Source organism: Dryobates pubescens, chromosome 22, assembly GCF_014839835.1.
Source record: "Dryobates pubescens isolate bDryPub1 chromosome 22, bDryPub1.pri, whole genome shotgun sequence".
In the NCBI taxonomy this organism is placed as follows: domain Eukaryota; kingdom Metazoa; phylum Chordata; class Aves; order Piciformes; family Picidae; genus Dryobates; species Dryobates pubescens.
The window spans coordinates 14,832,305-14,848,551 of NC_071633.1; the positions used below are offsets into that span (position 1 = coordinate 14,832,305).

Below are 16,247 nucleotides of genomic sequence, written 5' to 3' on the forward strand. Positions count from 1 at the left end.
AGGTGGTGGAGCCCAAGCCTTCAGCCAGCAGTGCCTGGGTGCCACCCAGCCATGGCCCTCAGCACCACAGCTTTGAAACCCCTCTCTAGGGGTGGAGACTGCAGCGCTGCCCTGGGCCAGGCTTGGGCAAGCCTTGCAGAGAAGAAATTGTTCCTCATGGCCAACCTAAACCTCCCCTGGGGCAGCTTGAGGCCATTGCCTCTTGTCCTGGCACTTGTTGCTTGGCACAAGAGCCCAACCCCCAGCTGGCTGCAGGCTCCTTGCAGGGAGCTGCAGAGAGCCAGCAGCTCTCCCCTCAGCCTCCTTTGCTCCAGCCTCATCACCCCCAGCTCCCTCAGCTGCTCCTCCCCAGCCCTGTCCTCCAGACCCTTCCCCAGCTTGGTTGCCCTTCTCTGGCCCTGCTCCAGCTCCTCAATGTCCTGCTTGGAATGAGAGGCCCAAAACTGAGCCCAGGATTCCAGCTGTGGCCTCAGCAGTGCCCAGCCCAGGGGGATCACTCCATTCATGACCACACTCCTGCTGATCCAAGCCAGGACGTGCCTCAGAAGTCTGCCTGCCCCTGTCTGTCCCAAACACAGCCTGCCCACCACATCTTGGCCTGAAGCAGCAGAAACAGAAGTTAGAAACCTGGGGAGAGGTGAAGGCATCACTTGGGCTTGCCAGAGCCTGGGTGAGAGGCTCAGCTCTGCCCTGGAGCCCTCTCAGCTGGACCTGCCTGCCCAGCCAAGCTGGGTGCAACCAAGTCTCATCTCTGTGAGGCCTGCCCTGTGCCTGCTGGTGCAGCAGGACTTGATCTTCCCCTGGCTTCTCAACCCAAGGACCTTCCCCACTGCAACCATTGTCCCCAGGGCTGGGCTGAGCAGGGCTGAGGGCTGCCTAGTGGAGGTGTGACCATGAACCACAGCAGCTTCTGCTGCTCCAGGGTCACAGCCATGGAGACCTAGAGTCAGCAGCTTGCTTAGGGCTTGCCCTGTGTCTGCTTGGCCCCAGGTGGACACCACAGAGCAGCTGAAGAGGATCTCCAGGATGAGGCTGGTGCACTACAACTACAAGCCTGAGTTTGCAGCCACAGTGGGCATGGACAACACCTCTGAGACAGGTGAGGTGCCTGGGACCCACCCCAGGGGCAGCTGCAGCACTGCACCTCATGAGCTGCAACCTCCCAGCAGGGCAGGGGGTGGGTGGCAGTGTCCTGCCTGTGGGGGTAGCTGTGCCCCCCAGCTCGTGTGGGGCAGACCCTCAGGGGTGGGGTAGGAGAGGAGCTGCTTCTCACCACCTGGAGCTGAGGCATCCAAGGAAATTCAGGGGATCATGGAATTGCTGGGGTTGGAAGAGACCTTGAAGTCTCCAAGCCTTCCCCCAGCACTGCCAGGGCACCACCAAACCATGGCCCTCAGCACCACAGCTCTGCAGGGATGGGGACTCCACCACTGCCCTGGGCAGCCTGGGCCAGGCCTTGGCAACCCTCAAGGGCAAGAGCTGGTTCCTCATGGCCAACCACTGGTTCCTCATGGCCAACCTAAACCCTCCCTGGCAAAACTTGAGGCCATTTCCTCTTGTCCTGTTGCTTGTTCCTTGGGAGAAGAGACCAACTCCTTCACCCTTCCCTCGTGAGAGAGCAGCAGAGGAGGTGACACCTCCCCCAAGAGCTTCTGCAGTCAGGTTCCTCCAAGCACCAGCCCACCCTGCCCCACTCTGCTGTTTCCACACAGGTGTCATTGCTCAGGAGGTCAAGGAGATCCTCCCTGAAGCTGTGAAGGACACTGGGGACCTGGTCTTTGCCAATGGGAAGACCCTTGAGAACTTCCTGGTGGTGAACAAGGTTGGTGGCAGCCAGGAAGGGGAGGGCAAGGATGCTGTTGAACCTGGCTCAAGGGAGTGGTGGAGCTGGAAATGGGAGAGGGGAAACTGTGAGGCCTGGGGGATGCTTCCAGGCCAACAGCACCCCTATGAGTGCATCTCAGACTTGCAGATGTCAGGAGCAGCCCTGGGTGGCCAGCAGCCAGCAGCAGGGAGGCACTGGGAGGCTGGTGAAAGTTGGCAGCACCTCCCTCAGGAAGGGCTCCCTGTGGGCAGCCTCCTGCAGGGAGGCTCTTCATCATCCTCTCTCCCTCCTAGACAAGGCAAGGTGCTCATGTCAAGACAAGCCAGAGCACTTGGCTCCCTGGCCTCCCTGGGACCCAGGTCAACCTGTGCTGTTCTGGGCTTTCAGGGGACAGCTTCCTCAGCACACCTTGAGGGGAGAGCCTCCCACAGCTGCCAGCTCTCCCCTCTGTCACCCTGTCACAGAGTCACACAATGGCTTAGGTTGGAAAAGGCCTTTAAGGTCAGGGAGTCTCCAACCCTCAGCCCAGCACTGCCAGGGCACCACCAAACCATGGCCCTCAGCACCACAGCTCTGAAACCCCTCCAGGGATGGGGACTCCACCACTGCCAGGGCACCACCAAACCATGGCCCTCAGCACCACAGCTCTGAAACCCCTCCAGGGATGGGGGCTCCAGCACTGCCTTGAGGTGGAACCTCCTGTGCTGTACCCATTGCCCCTTGTCCTATCCCAGCTGAGCAGAGCCTGTCCCCTCCCTCCTGACCCCCAGCCCTCAGCTATTGATAGGCATTGATCAGATCCCTCTCAGCCTTCTCCTCTGCAGACTGAACAGCCACAGGGCTCTCAGCCTCTCCTCACAGGGCAGTGCTGCAGTCCCTTCAGCATCCTCACAGCCCTCCCTTGGCCTCTCTCCAGCCCAGATCCCTGACCCTCCTGAACTGGGGAGCCCCAAACTGGCCTCAATATGATTCCCTCCCCCCAGCTCTGGGTGTTGTGGAGCTTCTTCCCACCGTGGGGGCAGGGCATGGAGGAGCAGGCAGGGTGGGAGCAGGAGTGTGTGTCCCCCCCCTGTGGCAGGCCACCCACCCTGCTGTTCCCTGGCAGGAGAGGATCTTCATGGAGAACGTTGGGGCTGTGAAGGAGCTCTGCAAGCTGACAGACAACCTGGAGACCAGAATTGATGAGCTGGAGAGGTGGAGCCACAAGCTGGCCAAGCTCAAGAGGCTGGACAGCATGAAGTCCACCGTCAGCTCGGGGGCCTTCAGGTACTCCAGGGCACAAGGGGCATCTCCCTCTGTGAGCTGGGGAAAGGGGAGGTGGGGGAGGACTGCTGGGGGGTTGTGTGGCCTGGGGGTGCCTCCCAAGGAGCTGAGGTGGGTGGGAGAAGGCTGCTGGACACGTGGGGTGGGTTGGGAAAGAGCTCTGAGACCATCAAACCCACCCCTCAACCCAACCGCACCGTGGCCATTCCCATGCCAAGAGGCTCCCCCCCCAGAACCAGCTTGCTATGAGCAGGTCTCCACATTGGGCTTCCTCAAGGGCAAAGAGTTAGCTCCTCCTTCCAACATCCTCTTCTTGACCCTGCTCACCTCAGGCACCTCCTGGGGCAGGACCCAGGCTCTTTGGGCAACAGGCAGAGGCTCACAGGATGTTAGGGCTTGGAAGGGACCCCTGAAGACCATCGAGTCCAACCCCCCCCTGCCAGTGCAGCACTGCAGCTGCCTCCAAGCAGATGAAGGGACCAGGGGGCTGTGACTGTCCTGACCATGGGATCATCTTTGCTTGGCTTGGGAATGGCTTGTGGGTGCTGGCCTTGCTCAACCTTGTTCCTGCTTCCTCCTCGCAGCCAAACAGGAAGCCAGTTCAGCCGGGCAGGAAGCGTGCCCCACAAAAAGAGGCCCCACAAAGTAGCCAGCAAGGTAAAGAACCACATCCAGAGGGGCAATGGTGCCTGGCAGGAGGTGATCTGTCCAAGGATGGTCACCTCCACGGCCCTCATGTGCTAGAGAGCACGTGCCTTGCTCCCATACACAGCCTTGCTCCCACGTCCATCACCTCTCCGTCCTCCTTCTCCATCCCCAGCGAAGGTGTTAAGCTGCCTTCTGCTCTGAAGGGCTTCAGGGCTTGCTTGGGATGGGCTGGGTGGGATCTGTGCAAGGAGCAGAGAGCAGTGGAGCTCTGAGCTGAGGAGAACCCCAAATCTTGGCTTCCTTCTCTTGCAGTCCCCCTCGGTGGTCCCGGAACAGGCCTGCATCAGCCAGCGCTTCCTGCAGGGCACCATCATTGCCCTGGTCATCATCATGGCCTTCAGGTGAGACCACAGACCAGCACTGCTGCTTCTCCACTGCCTCTCTCCATCCCTGGGCTGTGTGCTGAGGGGCTGTGGGCCTACAGCTTCTTCCATGGGCTGAAATCCCTTGGGAGCCGCTCAGAACCCTGACGTGGCACCAAATGCCAGAGCCCAGCGTGGGGAGGCTGGGAGGGAGCTCTGGAGATCATCCAATCCTCTTATCAGCTTGGCTGCCCTCCATGGCATGGACCCCAGGAGGCATCCAGTACCCCCTCCAACCCCCCAGAATCCCAGCATGGAGGGGGTTGGAAGGGAGCTCTGGAGAGCAGCCAGCCCCAGCCCCCTGCCCCAGCAGGGCACCCCCAGCAGCTTGCCCAGCAGCACAGTGCCCAGGGGGGGTTGCCAGCTCTCCACACAAGGACACTCCACAACCTCTCTGGGCAGCCTGCTCCAGGCCTCCAGCACCCTCACCCCAAACAACTTTCTCCTCAGCTTCAGAGGCAACCTCCTGCCTGCCACTTTGTGCCCTCTGCCCCTTGGCCTGGCCCTGGGCACCACTCAGCAGAGTCTGGCCCCAGCCTCTTGCCCCCCACAGCTCCTTTAGCTCTTGCTGAGCATTGCTCAGCTGCCCTCTGGGGCTGCTCTTCTGCAGGCTCCACAGCCCCAGGGCTCTCAGCCTTTGCTGCTCACAGAGCTGCTCCAGGCCCCTCAGCACCTTCAGAGCCTGCCCTGGGCTCTCCCCAGCAGCTCCCAGGCTCTCTTGAGCTGGGGAGCCCAGAACTGGATGCAGGACTCCAGCTGTGGCCTGAGTGGGGCAGAGTAGAGGAAGAGGAGAGCCTTCCTCAACCTGCTGGCCACACTCTTCTCCATGCCCCCCAGTGTGCCCCTTGCCCATCCTCAGGCTGCCCCTCTCTGCTCCCCTGCAGTGTGGTGTCCATGTCCACGCTCTACGTGCTGAGCTTGCGCAGCGAAGAGGACCTGGTGGACATCGATGGGTGAGGCCCCCTGGGCTCTGGGGGAGGGATGTGGTGCCCTGGGGAGCCTGGAGCTCAAAAAACCCACCCCCAGCTGCTGTGAGGTTGCTGAACATGGTGCCAGTAAAGCTGCAAACCCAGCCCATCCCCAGGGCCAGCCCTGAGGTCAGGTCAGCTATCCTGGAGCAGGAAGTGAGGAGCAGAGAAGGCACAGGAAGGGAGGTGTTGGTCTGGCTGGTTGGAATGACCCTTGGGTGCCTCTGCAGCTGCACTAACCCAGCAGCATCCCTCTGGGTGCAGTGGGACTGGCTCAGGCTGGTCTAGGCAAGGGTTTGGCTCTGCAGGCAGGGTGCCTAGTGTGCAGAAAGGGGGGAGGGGATGGTCCTAGCCTGGCCAGCCTGCAGGTGGAATGGCTTGGGTTGGAAGGAACCTTAAAGGCCATCCAGTTCCAACCCCTGCCATGGGCAGGGACACCTCCTGCTAGCTCAGGTTGCTCGAGGCCTCATCCAGCCTGCTCTTAAACACTTCCCTTCACTCCTCCAGGAGCTCATGTCACCAGATGATGAGTCTCTTTTTCTCTCTCTCCTTCCCTGTCCTCTTCCCTTCCATCCTGGCCTGGCTCCACCACTCATCCATCAACTCATTCCTCTTCCCACCTGGCCTTTCACTGCTGCCTTTCTCCTTTGTCCATACCCACTGTCTTCCTCATCCTCCTTCATCTCCCCTCCTCCCCCCCATGTCTTCCTCATGCTCTATACCATCTCACCCTTCCTGCCCACCTCTCCTCACCCCCCTGCAGCTCCTTTGCTGTGCCCACTGCCTGTCTCCTGGCCCTATTCCGGCACAGGGGCCCTGGGGTGCCGGTTGCTCTGTGTCCACGGTACGTGACCTCTCCTTCTGCCCCTCTTTGGTTCCTCCACCTTCTCTCCAGCTCCTCTTCTTCCTCCCACCTGCACCCCAGAAGGCCAAGAAATCTCCAGGAGCGCTGACAAGCAAAGGGATGTCAGTGGGCCAGCAGCAGGTGGGAGCCAGGAGGGAGAAGGGTGATGGAGGCCAGCAGGAAGGGGGAATGAGGGTTAGGAGGCTGAGGAGCCAGGTGAGCACAGGAGGAGCTGAGTGCTAGAGGTAGAGCAGGAGGAGACAGGTTGAAAGGAGTGGAGGGATGAATCCCAGAATCCCAGGGTGGTGGAGCTTGGAAGGGAGCTCTGGAGCTCAGCCAGCCCCAGCCCCCTGCCCCAGCAGGGCACCCCCAGCAGCTTGCCCAGCAGCACAGTGCCCAGGGGGGGTTGCCAGCTCTCCACACAAGGACACTCCACAACCTCTCTGGGCAGCCTGCTCCAGGCCTCCAGCACCCTCACCCCAAACAACTTTCTCCTCAGCTTCAGAGGCAACCTCCTGCCTGCCACTTTGTGCCCTCTGCCCCTTGGCCTGGCCCTGGGCACCACTCAGCAGAGTCTGGCCCCAGCCTCTTGCCCCCCACAGCTGCTTTAGCTCTTGCTGAGCATTGCTCAGCTGCCCTCTGGGGCTGCTCTTCTGCAGGCTCCACAGCCCCAGGGCTCTCAGCCTTTGCTGCTCACAGAGCTGCTCCAGGCCCCTCAGCATCTTCAGAGCCTGCCCTGGGCTCTCTCCAGCAGTTCCCAGGCTCTCTGGAACTGGGGAGCCCAGAACTGGACTCAGGACACCAGCTGTGGCCTCAGCTCCTCCCCTTTCATATCTACCTTACCCTCAGGAGCTACTTGTGGTGTCCTAAGCTCAGGTCTGGGTAGCTTCAGTGAACCAGCTGGGATGGAGCTGGGTGGACCCTGTGTGTTTCTGGACAGGAAGGCCAGGAACAATGTCTCTGAGATAAGGAGCACCTTAAGGAATGCTGAGGACTTGGAGCCTGTTTATGGCTCAGCATCTGAGGACCAGGGCACAGAAATCCACCCTGGAGATGAGTGCTGGCAATCCAGCCAGGCACACCCTGTGAGCACCAAGGGAGCATTGCTGGTGTCCCTCTCTGGCCCAGCTGGGACTCTTCCCTGCCAGCTGTGACATTCTCCTTGCTGTCTCCACAGCTTGAGTGTCCCCCTCCTGCCTTCCCTTGCCCAGCTCCTCGCAGCTCCTGCTCCTCCTCAGCCTCCTCCTCTCCTGCCCCACAGACTCGCTCCCCTCAACCCCACTGGCTGCTCCAGCCACTTCTCCATGTGTGACACCACTGTGTGTGTCCCCTCCCCCCCCTGACAGAGGCTGTCACCACCTTCTGCTGCTTTTTGCAGGTCAAGCCAAAGCCTGGACAAAACCCAGCTGCTGAGATCCACCGCCGCCTCCGCCGGGGCCAGCAGCACCCCCCCGCACCAGGGTAGGTCAGGGGGTGGCAGGGGGTCTGCCTGGGGCACCCCAGGGACTGCCCCCCAGGGTGCTGGGGGAGGAGAAGCTCAACAGGAGCCAGCAGGGAGCTCTTGCAGCCCAGAGAGCCAAGCAGAGCCTGGGCTGCAGCAAGAGAAGTGTGGCCAGCAGGGCCAGGGAGGGGATTCTGCCCCTCTGCTCTGCTCTGCTGAGCCCACAGCTGGAGCTCTGGGGCCAGGTCTGGAGCCTCTGTGCCAGGAAGGATCTGGAGGGGCTGGAAGGTGTCAGGAGGATGAGCAGAGGGCTGGAGCTGCTCTGCTGTGAGGGCAGGCTGAGGGAGTTGGGGTTGTGCAGTCTGGAGAGGAGAAGGCTCCCAGGAGACCTCATTGTGGCCTTCCAGGATCTGCAGGGGGTACAGGAAAGCTGGGGAGGGACTTCTGAGGGTGTCAGGGAGGGATAGGACTGGGGGGAATGGAGCAAAAGTAGAAATGGGGAGATCCAGATTGGCTGTGAGGAAGAAGTTGTTCCCCATGAGGGTGGTGAGAGCCTGGCACAGGCTGCCCAGGGAGGTGGTGGAAGCCTCCTGCCTGGAGGTGTTTGCAGCCAGGCTGCAGGTGGCTGTGAGTGGACTGGATGAGCTTTGGAGGTCCCTTGGGCCTGGACCATTCAATGATTCTATGATCTTGGAGGTCTTCTCCAACCTTATTGATGCAGCAGCTGTAAGGGCTGCTGGGGGCCCTTGGTGGTGCCCCTCTGAGCTGCCTCTCCCCCTGGCTTACTCTGCATGTCCCTGCTCTTTGTCCTGCAGCCACAGAAGACACTCATGGGGTAGTCTTCAGCTCACCTGGTCACAGCCTTCTAGCCTGCTTCAGCCCACCCTGTTTCTCTATCTGCTGCTCTGCTGCTCCCACCAATGCCTCCTCTGTTGCCCTGGCTGAGACCAGCCCCACTCATGCCACTAACCGGACAGGTGAGTACCAGCCCAAGCAGCCAGGAGGTGCAGGGACAGCACCAAGGCCCTGGCTCACTCTTGCATCCCCTCACAGCCCCCAGCCTCCTCTCACCCCTACCATCAAAGTGTGCCTGGTTTCCTCCCTGCCTGCTGCCAGGGGTTGAGATCTCCTCCAGCAGGCAACTGCAGGGCCAACCAGGTCTTCACTGGTCAAGCTCATGAGGTTCACCCAGGCCAAGTGCACCTGGGTGAGCACAAAGCCTGGGATCAGGCCAGGCTGGGGGTGAAGGGCTGGAGAGCAGCCCTGTGGAGAAGGCCTTGGGGGTGCTGGGGGGTGAAAAGCTGGAGGTGAGCTGGCTCAGAAGCCAGCCATGGCCTGGGCTGATCCCCAGCAGGGTGGGCAGCAGGGGCAGCTCTGGAATCATCAGCACAGGCAGGGAGCTGTTGGAGCAGGGCCAGAGGAGGTCACAGCAGTGGTGGGAGGGCTGGAAGCCCTCTGCTGGGAGGCCAGGCTGGGAGAGCTGGGGCTTGGGCAGCCTGGAGAAGAGAAGGCTCCAGGGAGACCTTCTGGTGGCCATTCAGTGCTTCAGGCTGAGGGACAGACTTCAGAGCAGAGCCTGCTGTGCCAGCACAAGGGCTGATGGCTTGGAACTAACAGAGAGAGATTCAGCCTGGAGAGAAGGGAGAGAGTTCTGCCCCTGAGGGTGGTGAGAGCCTGTCCCAGGGTGCTCAGAGAGAGCTGGGAGCTGCCCCAGCCCTGGCACCACTGCAGCTCAGGTTGGTTGGGGGGCTCTGAGCAGCCTGCTGTGTCCCTGCTGACTGCAGGGGGTTGGACTGGATGGGCTTCAAAGGTCCCTTCCCACCCAGCCCAGCCTGGGATTCTGTGCTGAGGAGTAGCTGGGGGCTGTGGAAGGACTTTGGAGCTGTCTGCTTTGCCAGCAGAAAATAATGAGAGGCTACACTGGGCTGGCCCCAGCAGCCTGACCTCATTCCTCTGTTTGCTTTGAGCAGGGTTCTGACCAGCCAGGAGCTGCTGCCTCTTGGCTGCCCAAAGCAGGGCTTCTGCAAGGTCACTTGCTCCATCATCACCATCATCATCATCACTGCTGCACCTCAGGCAGTCACAGCAGAGCTGTAACACCCCTGGAGCCATGTCTTAACCTTGCCTTGGACACCATGCCCTACCTGAGCATGGCTTTGTGTCCCCACTTTGTCCCCCCACAGCCTTCTCCAGCTTCCCATTCCTGCCCAGATCCCACCGGTCCCTCCAAGCACTGGGAAGCCTCAGAGTGGGTGACACTGGAGAAGGGGAGGGAGGGACAAGATGAACCCAGAGCTGGTAGCTCTTCCCTCTGGAGCTCAGAACCTCTCCTCCCCTCACCTCTCAGCCCAACCTTCCTCTCCCCTTTGCTTTCCCCAGACCAAAGCCACACCTCGCTCCTGCCGGCGACAAACATCAAAGGCAAATCCAGGGGCGTCAGCGGGAAAGGCAGCTCCTACCCCAAGTGGCCAAAGACTCCTGACAGGTCTCAGAGCTTCAGCAGCCCCAATGCCAGCCCCTCTTCCCCCTTCACCCACCAAATCCAGGCCAAATCCAAGTCCATCTCCACCCTCTCGCTCTCCCGCAGCAGCTCGGCGCTGGGGCTGAGCCGGCGGCAGCGCAGCGCCAGGCAGCCGGAGAGCCAGCGGCCCCGCAGCGATCGCCCTGCCACGGCTGGTAGGTGGTCCCCTGCTCCCCTGCCCTCCCTGCAGCACCACTGACCTCCCTGCAGCTCCCCTGCCCTCCCTGCAGCACCCCTGCCCTCCCTGCAGCACCACTGACCTTCCTGCAGCTCCCCTGACCTCCCTGCAGCTCTCCTGCCCTCCCTGCAGCTCCCCTGCCCTCCCTGCAGCTCCTCTGCCCTCCCTGCAGCTCCCCTGCCCTCCCTGCAGCACCCCTGCCCTCCCTGCAGCACCACTGACCTCTCTGCAGCACCCCTGCCCTCCCTGCAGCACCCCTGCCCTCCCTGCAGCTCCCCTGCCCTCCCTGCAGCACCCCTGCCCTCCCTGCAGCACCACTGACCTCTCTGCAGCTCCCCTGCCCTCCCTGCAGCTCCCCTGCCCTCCCTGCAGCACCACTGACCTTCCTGCAGCTCCCCTGCCCTCCCTGCAGCTCCCCTGCCCTCCCTGCAGCACCCCTGCCCTCCCTGCAGCTCCCCTGCCCTCCCTGCAGCTCCCCTGCCCTCCCTGCAGCTCCCCTGCCCTCCCTGCAGCACCACTGACCTCCCTGCAGCTCCCCTGCCCTCCATGCAGCTCCCCTGCCCTCCCTGCAGCACCACTGACCTCCCTGCAGCACCCCTGCCCTCCCTGCAGCACCCCTGCCCTCCCTGCAGCTCCCCTGCCCTCCCTGCAGCACCACTGACCTCTCTGCAGCACCCCTGCCCTCCCTGCAGCTCCCCTGCCCTCCCTGCAGCACCACTGACCTCTCTGCAGCTCCCCTGCCCTCCCTGCAGCTCCCCTGCCCTCCCTGCAGCACCCCTGCCCTCCCTGCAGCTCCCCTGCCCTCCCTGCAGCACCCCTGCCCTCCCTGCAGCACCACTGACCTCTCTGCAGCACCCCTGCCCTTCCTGCAGCTCCCCTGCCCTTCCTGCAGCTCCCCTGCCCTCCCTGCAGCACCCCTGCCCTCCCTGCAGCACCACTGACCTCTCTGCAGCACCTCTGCCCTCCCTGCAGCACCTCTGCCCTCCCTGCAGCTCCCCTGCCCTCCCTGCAGCACCACTGACCTCTCTGCAGCACCCCTGCCCTCCCTGCAGCTCCCCTGCCCTCCCTGCAGCTCCCCTGCCCTCCCTGCAGCACCCCTGCCCTCCCTGCAGCACCACTGACCTCTCTGCAGCTCCCCTGCCCTCCCTGCAGCTCCCCTGCCCTCCCTGCAGCACCACTGACCTCTCTGCAGCACCCCTGCCCTCCCTGCAGCTCCCCTGCCCTCCCTGCAGCACCCCTGCCCTCCCTGCAGCTCCCCTGCCCTCCCTGCAGCACCCCTGCCCTCCCTGCAGCACCACTGACCTCTCTGCAGCACCCCTGCCCTTCCTGCAGCTCCCCTGCCCTTCCTGCAGCACCCCTGCCCTCCCTGCAGCACCCCTGCCCTCCCTGCAGCACCACTGACCTCTCTGCAGCACCTCTGCCCTCCCTGCAGCACCTCTGCCCTCCCTGCAGCTCCCCTGACCTCTCTGCAGCTCCCCTGACCTCCCTGCAGCACCCCTGCCCTCCCTGCAGCTCCCCTGCCCTCCCTGCAGCTCCCCTGCCCTCCCTGCAGCACCACTGACCTCTCTGCAGCACCTCTGCCCTCCCTGCAGCTCCCCTGCCCTTCCTGCAGCTCCCCTGCCCTCCCTGCAGCTCCCCTGCCCTCTCTGCAGCTCCCCTTCTCTCCATCTCTCCATCTCTTCATCTCTCCATCTCTCCATCTCCAGCCTTCCATCTCTCCATCTCCATCTCTCCATCTCTCCAGCCCTCCATCTCTCCAGCCCTCCATTTCCAGCCTTCCATCCCAGCCTCCATCTAACATCCAATCTCAATCTCCCCACTTCTAGTTGTGCTCCATCCCCCCAGTCCTATCCCTCCCTGACACCCTCAGAAGTCCCTCCCCAGCTTTCCTGTAGCCCCCTGCAGATCCTGGAAGGCCACAATTAGGTCTCCTTGGAGCCTTCTCCTCTCCAGCCTGCACAACCCCAACTCCCTCAGCCTGCCCTCACAGCAGAGCAGCTCCAGCCCTCTGCTCATCCTCCTGGCCCTTCTCTGGACACCTTCCAGCACCTCCAGGTCCTTCCTGGCACAGAGGCTCCAGAACTGGCCCCAGAGCTCCAGCTGTGGTCTCAGCAGAGCAGAGCAGAGGGGCAGAATCCCCTCCCTGGCCCTGCTGGCTGTGCTTCTCTTGTTGCAGCCCAGGATCTGCCCCTGTTTGCCAGCTCCTAGTTCCCCTTTTGAGGATGCTATGGAGTCATAGGATGGTTTGGGTTGGACTCTCTGCTCTGAGCCCATCTCAGCTGCTTCAGTCCTTTCTAAATCAGATCCAGAGCAAGAAGTGCCCAGGCTCAGTCATGCTGGCAGCACAGGGGAAGGAGAGTTGATGACCACCCTGTGGCATAGTCTGGGGCACCTCTTCTGCTGGTTCTCCAGTCTTGGAATCATGGAATTGTTGAGGTTGGAGAAGACCTTTAAGGTCATCAAATCCAACCCTTAACCCAGCACTGCCAGGGGACCCCTAAACCATGGCCCTCAGCACCACATCTCCAGGGCTTTGAAACCCCTCCAGGGATGAGGACTCCACCACTGCCCTGGGCAGCTTGGGTCAGGCTTGGACAATCCTCAAGGGCAAGAAATTGTTCCTCATGTCCAACCTAAACCTCCCCTGGGGCAGCATGAGGCTGTTTCCTCTTGTCCTGTCACTTGTTCCTTAGGAGAAGAGCCCAACCCCCACCTGGCTACAGCCTCCTTGCAGGGAGGTGCAGAGAGCCAGAAGCTCTCCCCTCAGCCTCCTTTGCTCCAGGCTCAACACCCCCAGCTCCCTCAGCTGCTCCTCCCCAGCCCTCTTCTCCAGCCCCTTCCCCAGCTTGGTTGCCCTGCTCTGGCCCTGCTCCAGCTCCTCAATGTCCTTCTGGGAGTGAGGGGCTCACTGTCTTGCAGCAATCTGGCCCTCTCTCTGGTGACTGGGTGATGAAGAAAGCTGGCCTCAGTGTCAGGTGGCCCTTGTAGCTCCTCTCACCCAGGGTATTCCAGCAGGCAGCCCCTTTCCCGTTCCTAAGCAGCCTCTTCTCCCCCCCTGCAGGGCCAAGCCCAGCGCTGCGCTCCATCCGGATCGTGGAGATCAACATGGCCATCCAGGCCCAGCACTGTGCAGCTCCTGAGGCCTGCAGGTGAGCAAGGCAGGGCCAGCTGGCAGCACCTTGGTGGAAGCAACACTCTGGAAGGTCCAGGAGAAGCAGCTCCTGGAGCCTTGGGCTGGTTGGTGTGTTTGCTGGAGGGTGTCCAGAGAAGGGCAACGAAGCTGGGGAGGGGTCTGGAGCACAGCCCTGGGAGGAGAGGCTGAGGGAGCTGGGGTTGCTTAGCCTGCAGAAGAGGAGGCTCAGGGGAGACCTTCTTGCTCTCTACAACTCCCTGAAGGGAGGTTGTAGCCAGCTGGGGGTTGGTCTCTTCTCCCAGGCACCCAGCACCAGAACAAGAGGCCACAGTCTCAAGCTGTGCCAGGGGAGGTTTAGGCTGGAGGTGAGGAAGAAATTCTTCCCAGCAAGAGAGATTGGCCCTTGGGATGTGCTGCCCAGGGAGGTGGTGGAGTCCCCATCCCTGGAGGTGTTTAGGAAGAGCCTGGATGGGGTGCTTGGTGCCATGGTTGAGTTGATCAGATGGTGTTGGGTGACAGGTTGGACTGGGTGATCTCAAAGGTCTTTTCTATCCTGGTTAATTCTATTCTATTCTAGTCTAGTCTGGTCTAGTCTGGTCTAGTCTAGTCTATCCTGGTCTATGCTATTCTATCCTATCCTATCCTATCCTATCCTATCCTATCCTATCCTATCCTATCCTATCCTATCCTATCCTATCCTATCCTATCCTATCCTATCCCCCCCAGGCAGCTGGTGCTGCCCCTTGTGCAGGGAGGATCTGGAAGGCTGTGTTTGATGAGCTCATCGTTGGGACAGGTTGGACTTGGTGATCTCAAAGGTCTTTTCCAACCTGGTTATGCTATGCTATGCTATGCTATGCTATTCTAGTCCATTCTAGTCCATTCTATCCCCCCCAAGCAGCTGGCACTGCCCCTTGTGCAGGGAGGAGCTGGAAGGCTGTGTTTGATGAGCTCATCCTTGGGACAGGTTGGACTTGGTGATCTCAAAGGTCTTTTCCAACCTGGATAATTCTATGCTATGCTATGCTATTCTAGTCCATTCTAGTCCACTCTAGTCCATTCTATCCCCCCCAGGCAGCTGGCACTGCCCCTTGTGCAGGGAGGAGCCGGAGGGCTGTGTTTGGTGAGGAGCTGGTCCTTGGGAACTAGCCTGGGCATTCCTCCTCCTTGAGGAGAGGCAGAGAGAGAGCCTTTGGGGTCCTGAGCTGGTCACCTCGCAGCCCCCTGCAAGGCTGGGGGGGAGGTCTGATGTTGCCTTTTGCTGTCCCCAGGCCTGGGAACTTCAGCTACCGCATCCCTGTCAGCCAGCTGACAGCAGTGGGCACCAACCTGACCCTGGAGATGAAGTGAGTGGCCCGGGGCTCGGCGCCGAGGCGCTGCGGTACCCCCGGCGCCGGCCGGCTGCCGGCTGCTGCCTGAGCTGGGGGACGGATGGCTGCTCCTTTGCCGTGCTCTCACCGTGTCCTGTCCCTCCTCAGCTCCTCCTCAGCTGTCTCCATCTCCCTCTGTGGCCTCGCCTCCGGTGCCCCCTGCCAGGACGCCGCGCAGCTGAGCGCCGCTGCCGCCGCCGCCGCCGCGCGGGTAAGGAGGAAGGGGAAGGGGACACCTCCCAGAGCCCAGCTGTGGCCTGGGGTGTGGGGTGCCACAAAGCACACCCAGCACCCTCCAGGAGGCTCTGCAAGCAGCCTGGCCCTTGGTGCTCGGTCCCTGCTCTCAGCCCAGGCTGTTGTGGTTTCTTGCCCAGGAAACAGCTCACCGCTGGCCTCTCGTGATGATGTCCTTCCAGGAGTTCACCTACCACTTCCGAGTGGCACAGCCAGTGAGTGACAGCAGAAGCTGCTCTGTCTTCCCTCCTGTCCCCCTTCTCCTCCTAGAGAGAGCAGGAGGAGCCTGGGGGGAGGGGGGTCAGTGGTCTCCCTTTGCACCAAGAGCCTCCCGCAGCCCTCTCCGGGGCGGTTGGTGCCTTCCGGGACAGGGATTGTCCTCCCTGAGGCCACAGCTGGAATCTCGGGGTCAGGTTTGGGCCTTTCTAGCCAAGGAGGACATGGAGGGGCTGGATTGGGTCCAGAGAAGGGCAGTGAAGCCCAAGGAGGAACTTCCAAAGGACCTGAGGTGTCTGAGCCTGGAGCAAAGGAGGCTGAGGGGAGAGCTTCTGGCTCTCCGCAGCTCCCTGCAGGGAGGCTGCAGCCAGCTGGGGGCTGGGCTCTGCTCCCAAAGAGGAAGTGACAGGACAAGAGGAGATGGCCTCAAGATGCCCCAGGGGAGGTTTAAGTTGGCCATGAGGAACAACTTCTTGCCCTTGAGGGTTGCCAAAGCCTGGCCCAGGCTGCCCAGGGCGGTGCTGGAGACCCCATCCCTGCAGGGCTTTCAGAGCCGTGGTGCTGAGGGCCATGGTTCAGCGGTGCCCTGGCAGCTCTGGGGGAAGGGCTGGGCTCCCAGCAAACCCATTCTGTGATTCCATGATTCTTCAGGTAGTTCAGGCAGGGTTTCCCCCTTGGAGGTCATCTCCCACCCCTCCCTGCAAGCTCCTTCTCTTGCTCTCTCCCAGGGCCAAGCCAACTGCAGCAGCAGCCCCCAGCAGCTGGGACAGCTTTTCACTGACTATTATTTCCAGTTCTACTGGCTCTGTGAGTGAGTCCTGGCAGCACCAGTGGCCCTCTGGTTGGAGAGAGGAGGGGGACTGGTGACCCTGGGGAGACTCCTGTACCACCCTCCTCCCCCAGCCCCACCTCACCCCCACCTGCTACGTGGAGCTGGTTGGCTGGTGATGCAGACACTGAAGAGAAGCACCTGCAGAAGGCAGGACCCAAGCCACAGGAACACAACCAGCTCTGTGGGATCTCCTGGGCTCACCCTGAACCACCTTCCACCACCCCACTCCTCCCACCACCCCCCCCCCACCCCCCAGCATCTCTCTCCATCCTTTCAGGGGACCTTGGGCGTCCTCCATCACTTCTCCTCCCTCTTGCCACACTGGATTTGGAGGCCTTACACTGGACTGCAT

The 16,247-nt window shown here is 61.7% G+C and overlaps 1 protein-coding gene across 1 annotated transcript in view; it reads left to right on the forward strand.

Annotated features, from left to right (window-relative positions):
• Positions 1–15,964, forward strand: part of MYRF (myelin regulatory factor) — an 84,152-nt gene extending 68,188 nt beyond the window's left edge. Inside the window, 15 exon segments of the mRNA XM_054171968.1 lie at positions 991–1,099; positions 1,713–1,822; positions 2,931–3,091; positions 3,673–3,745; positions 4,049–4,137; positions 5,043–5,111; positions 5,890–5,970; positions 7,349–7,431; positions 8,227–8,388; positions 9,791–10,087; positions 13,172–13,259; positions 14,515–14,589; positions 14,722–14,824; positions 14,988–15,062; positions 15,792–15,964. Coding sequence (XP_054027943.1) covers positions 991–1,099; positions 1,713–1,822; positions 2,931–3,091; positions 3,673–3,745; positions 4,049–4,137; positions 5,043–5,111; positions 5,890–5,970; positions 7,349–7,431; positions 8,227–8,388; positions 9,791–10,087; positions 13,172–13,259; positions 14,515–14,589; positions 14,722–14,824; positions 14,988–15,062; positions 15,792–15,878 — 1,662 coding nt within the window. The 3' untranslated portion in view covers positions 15,879–15,964.
• Positions 15,965–16,247: the final 283 nt, after the last annotated feature.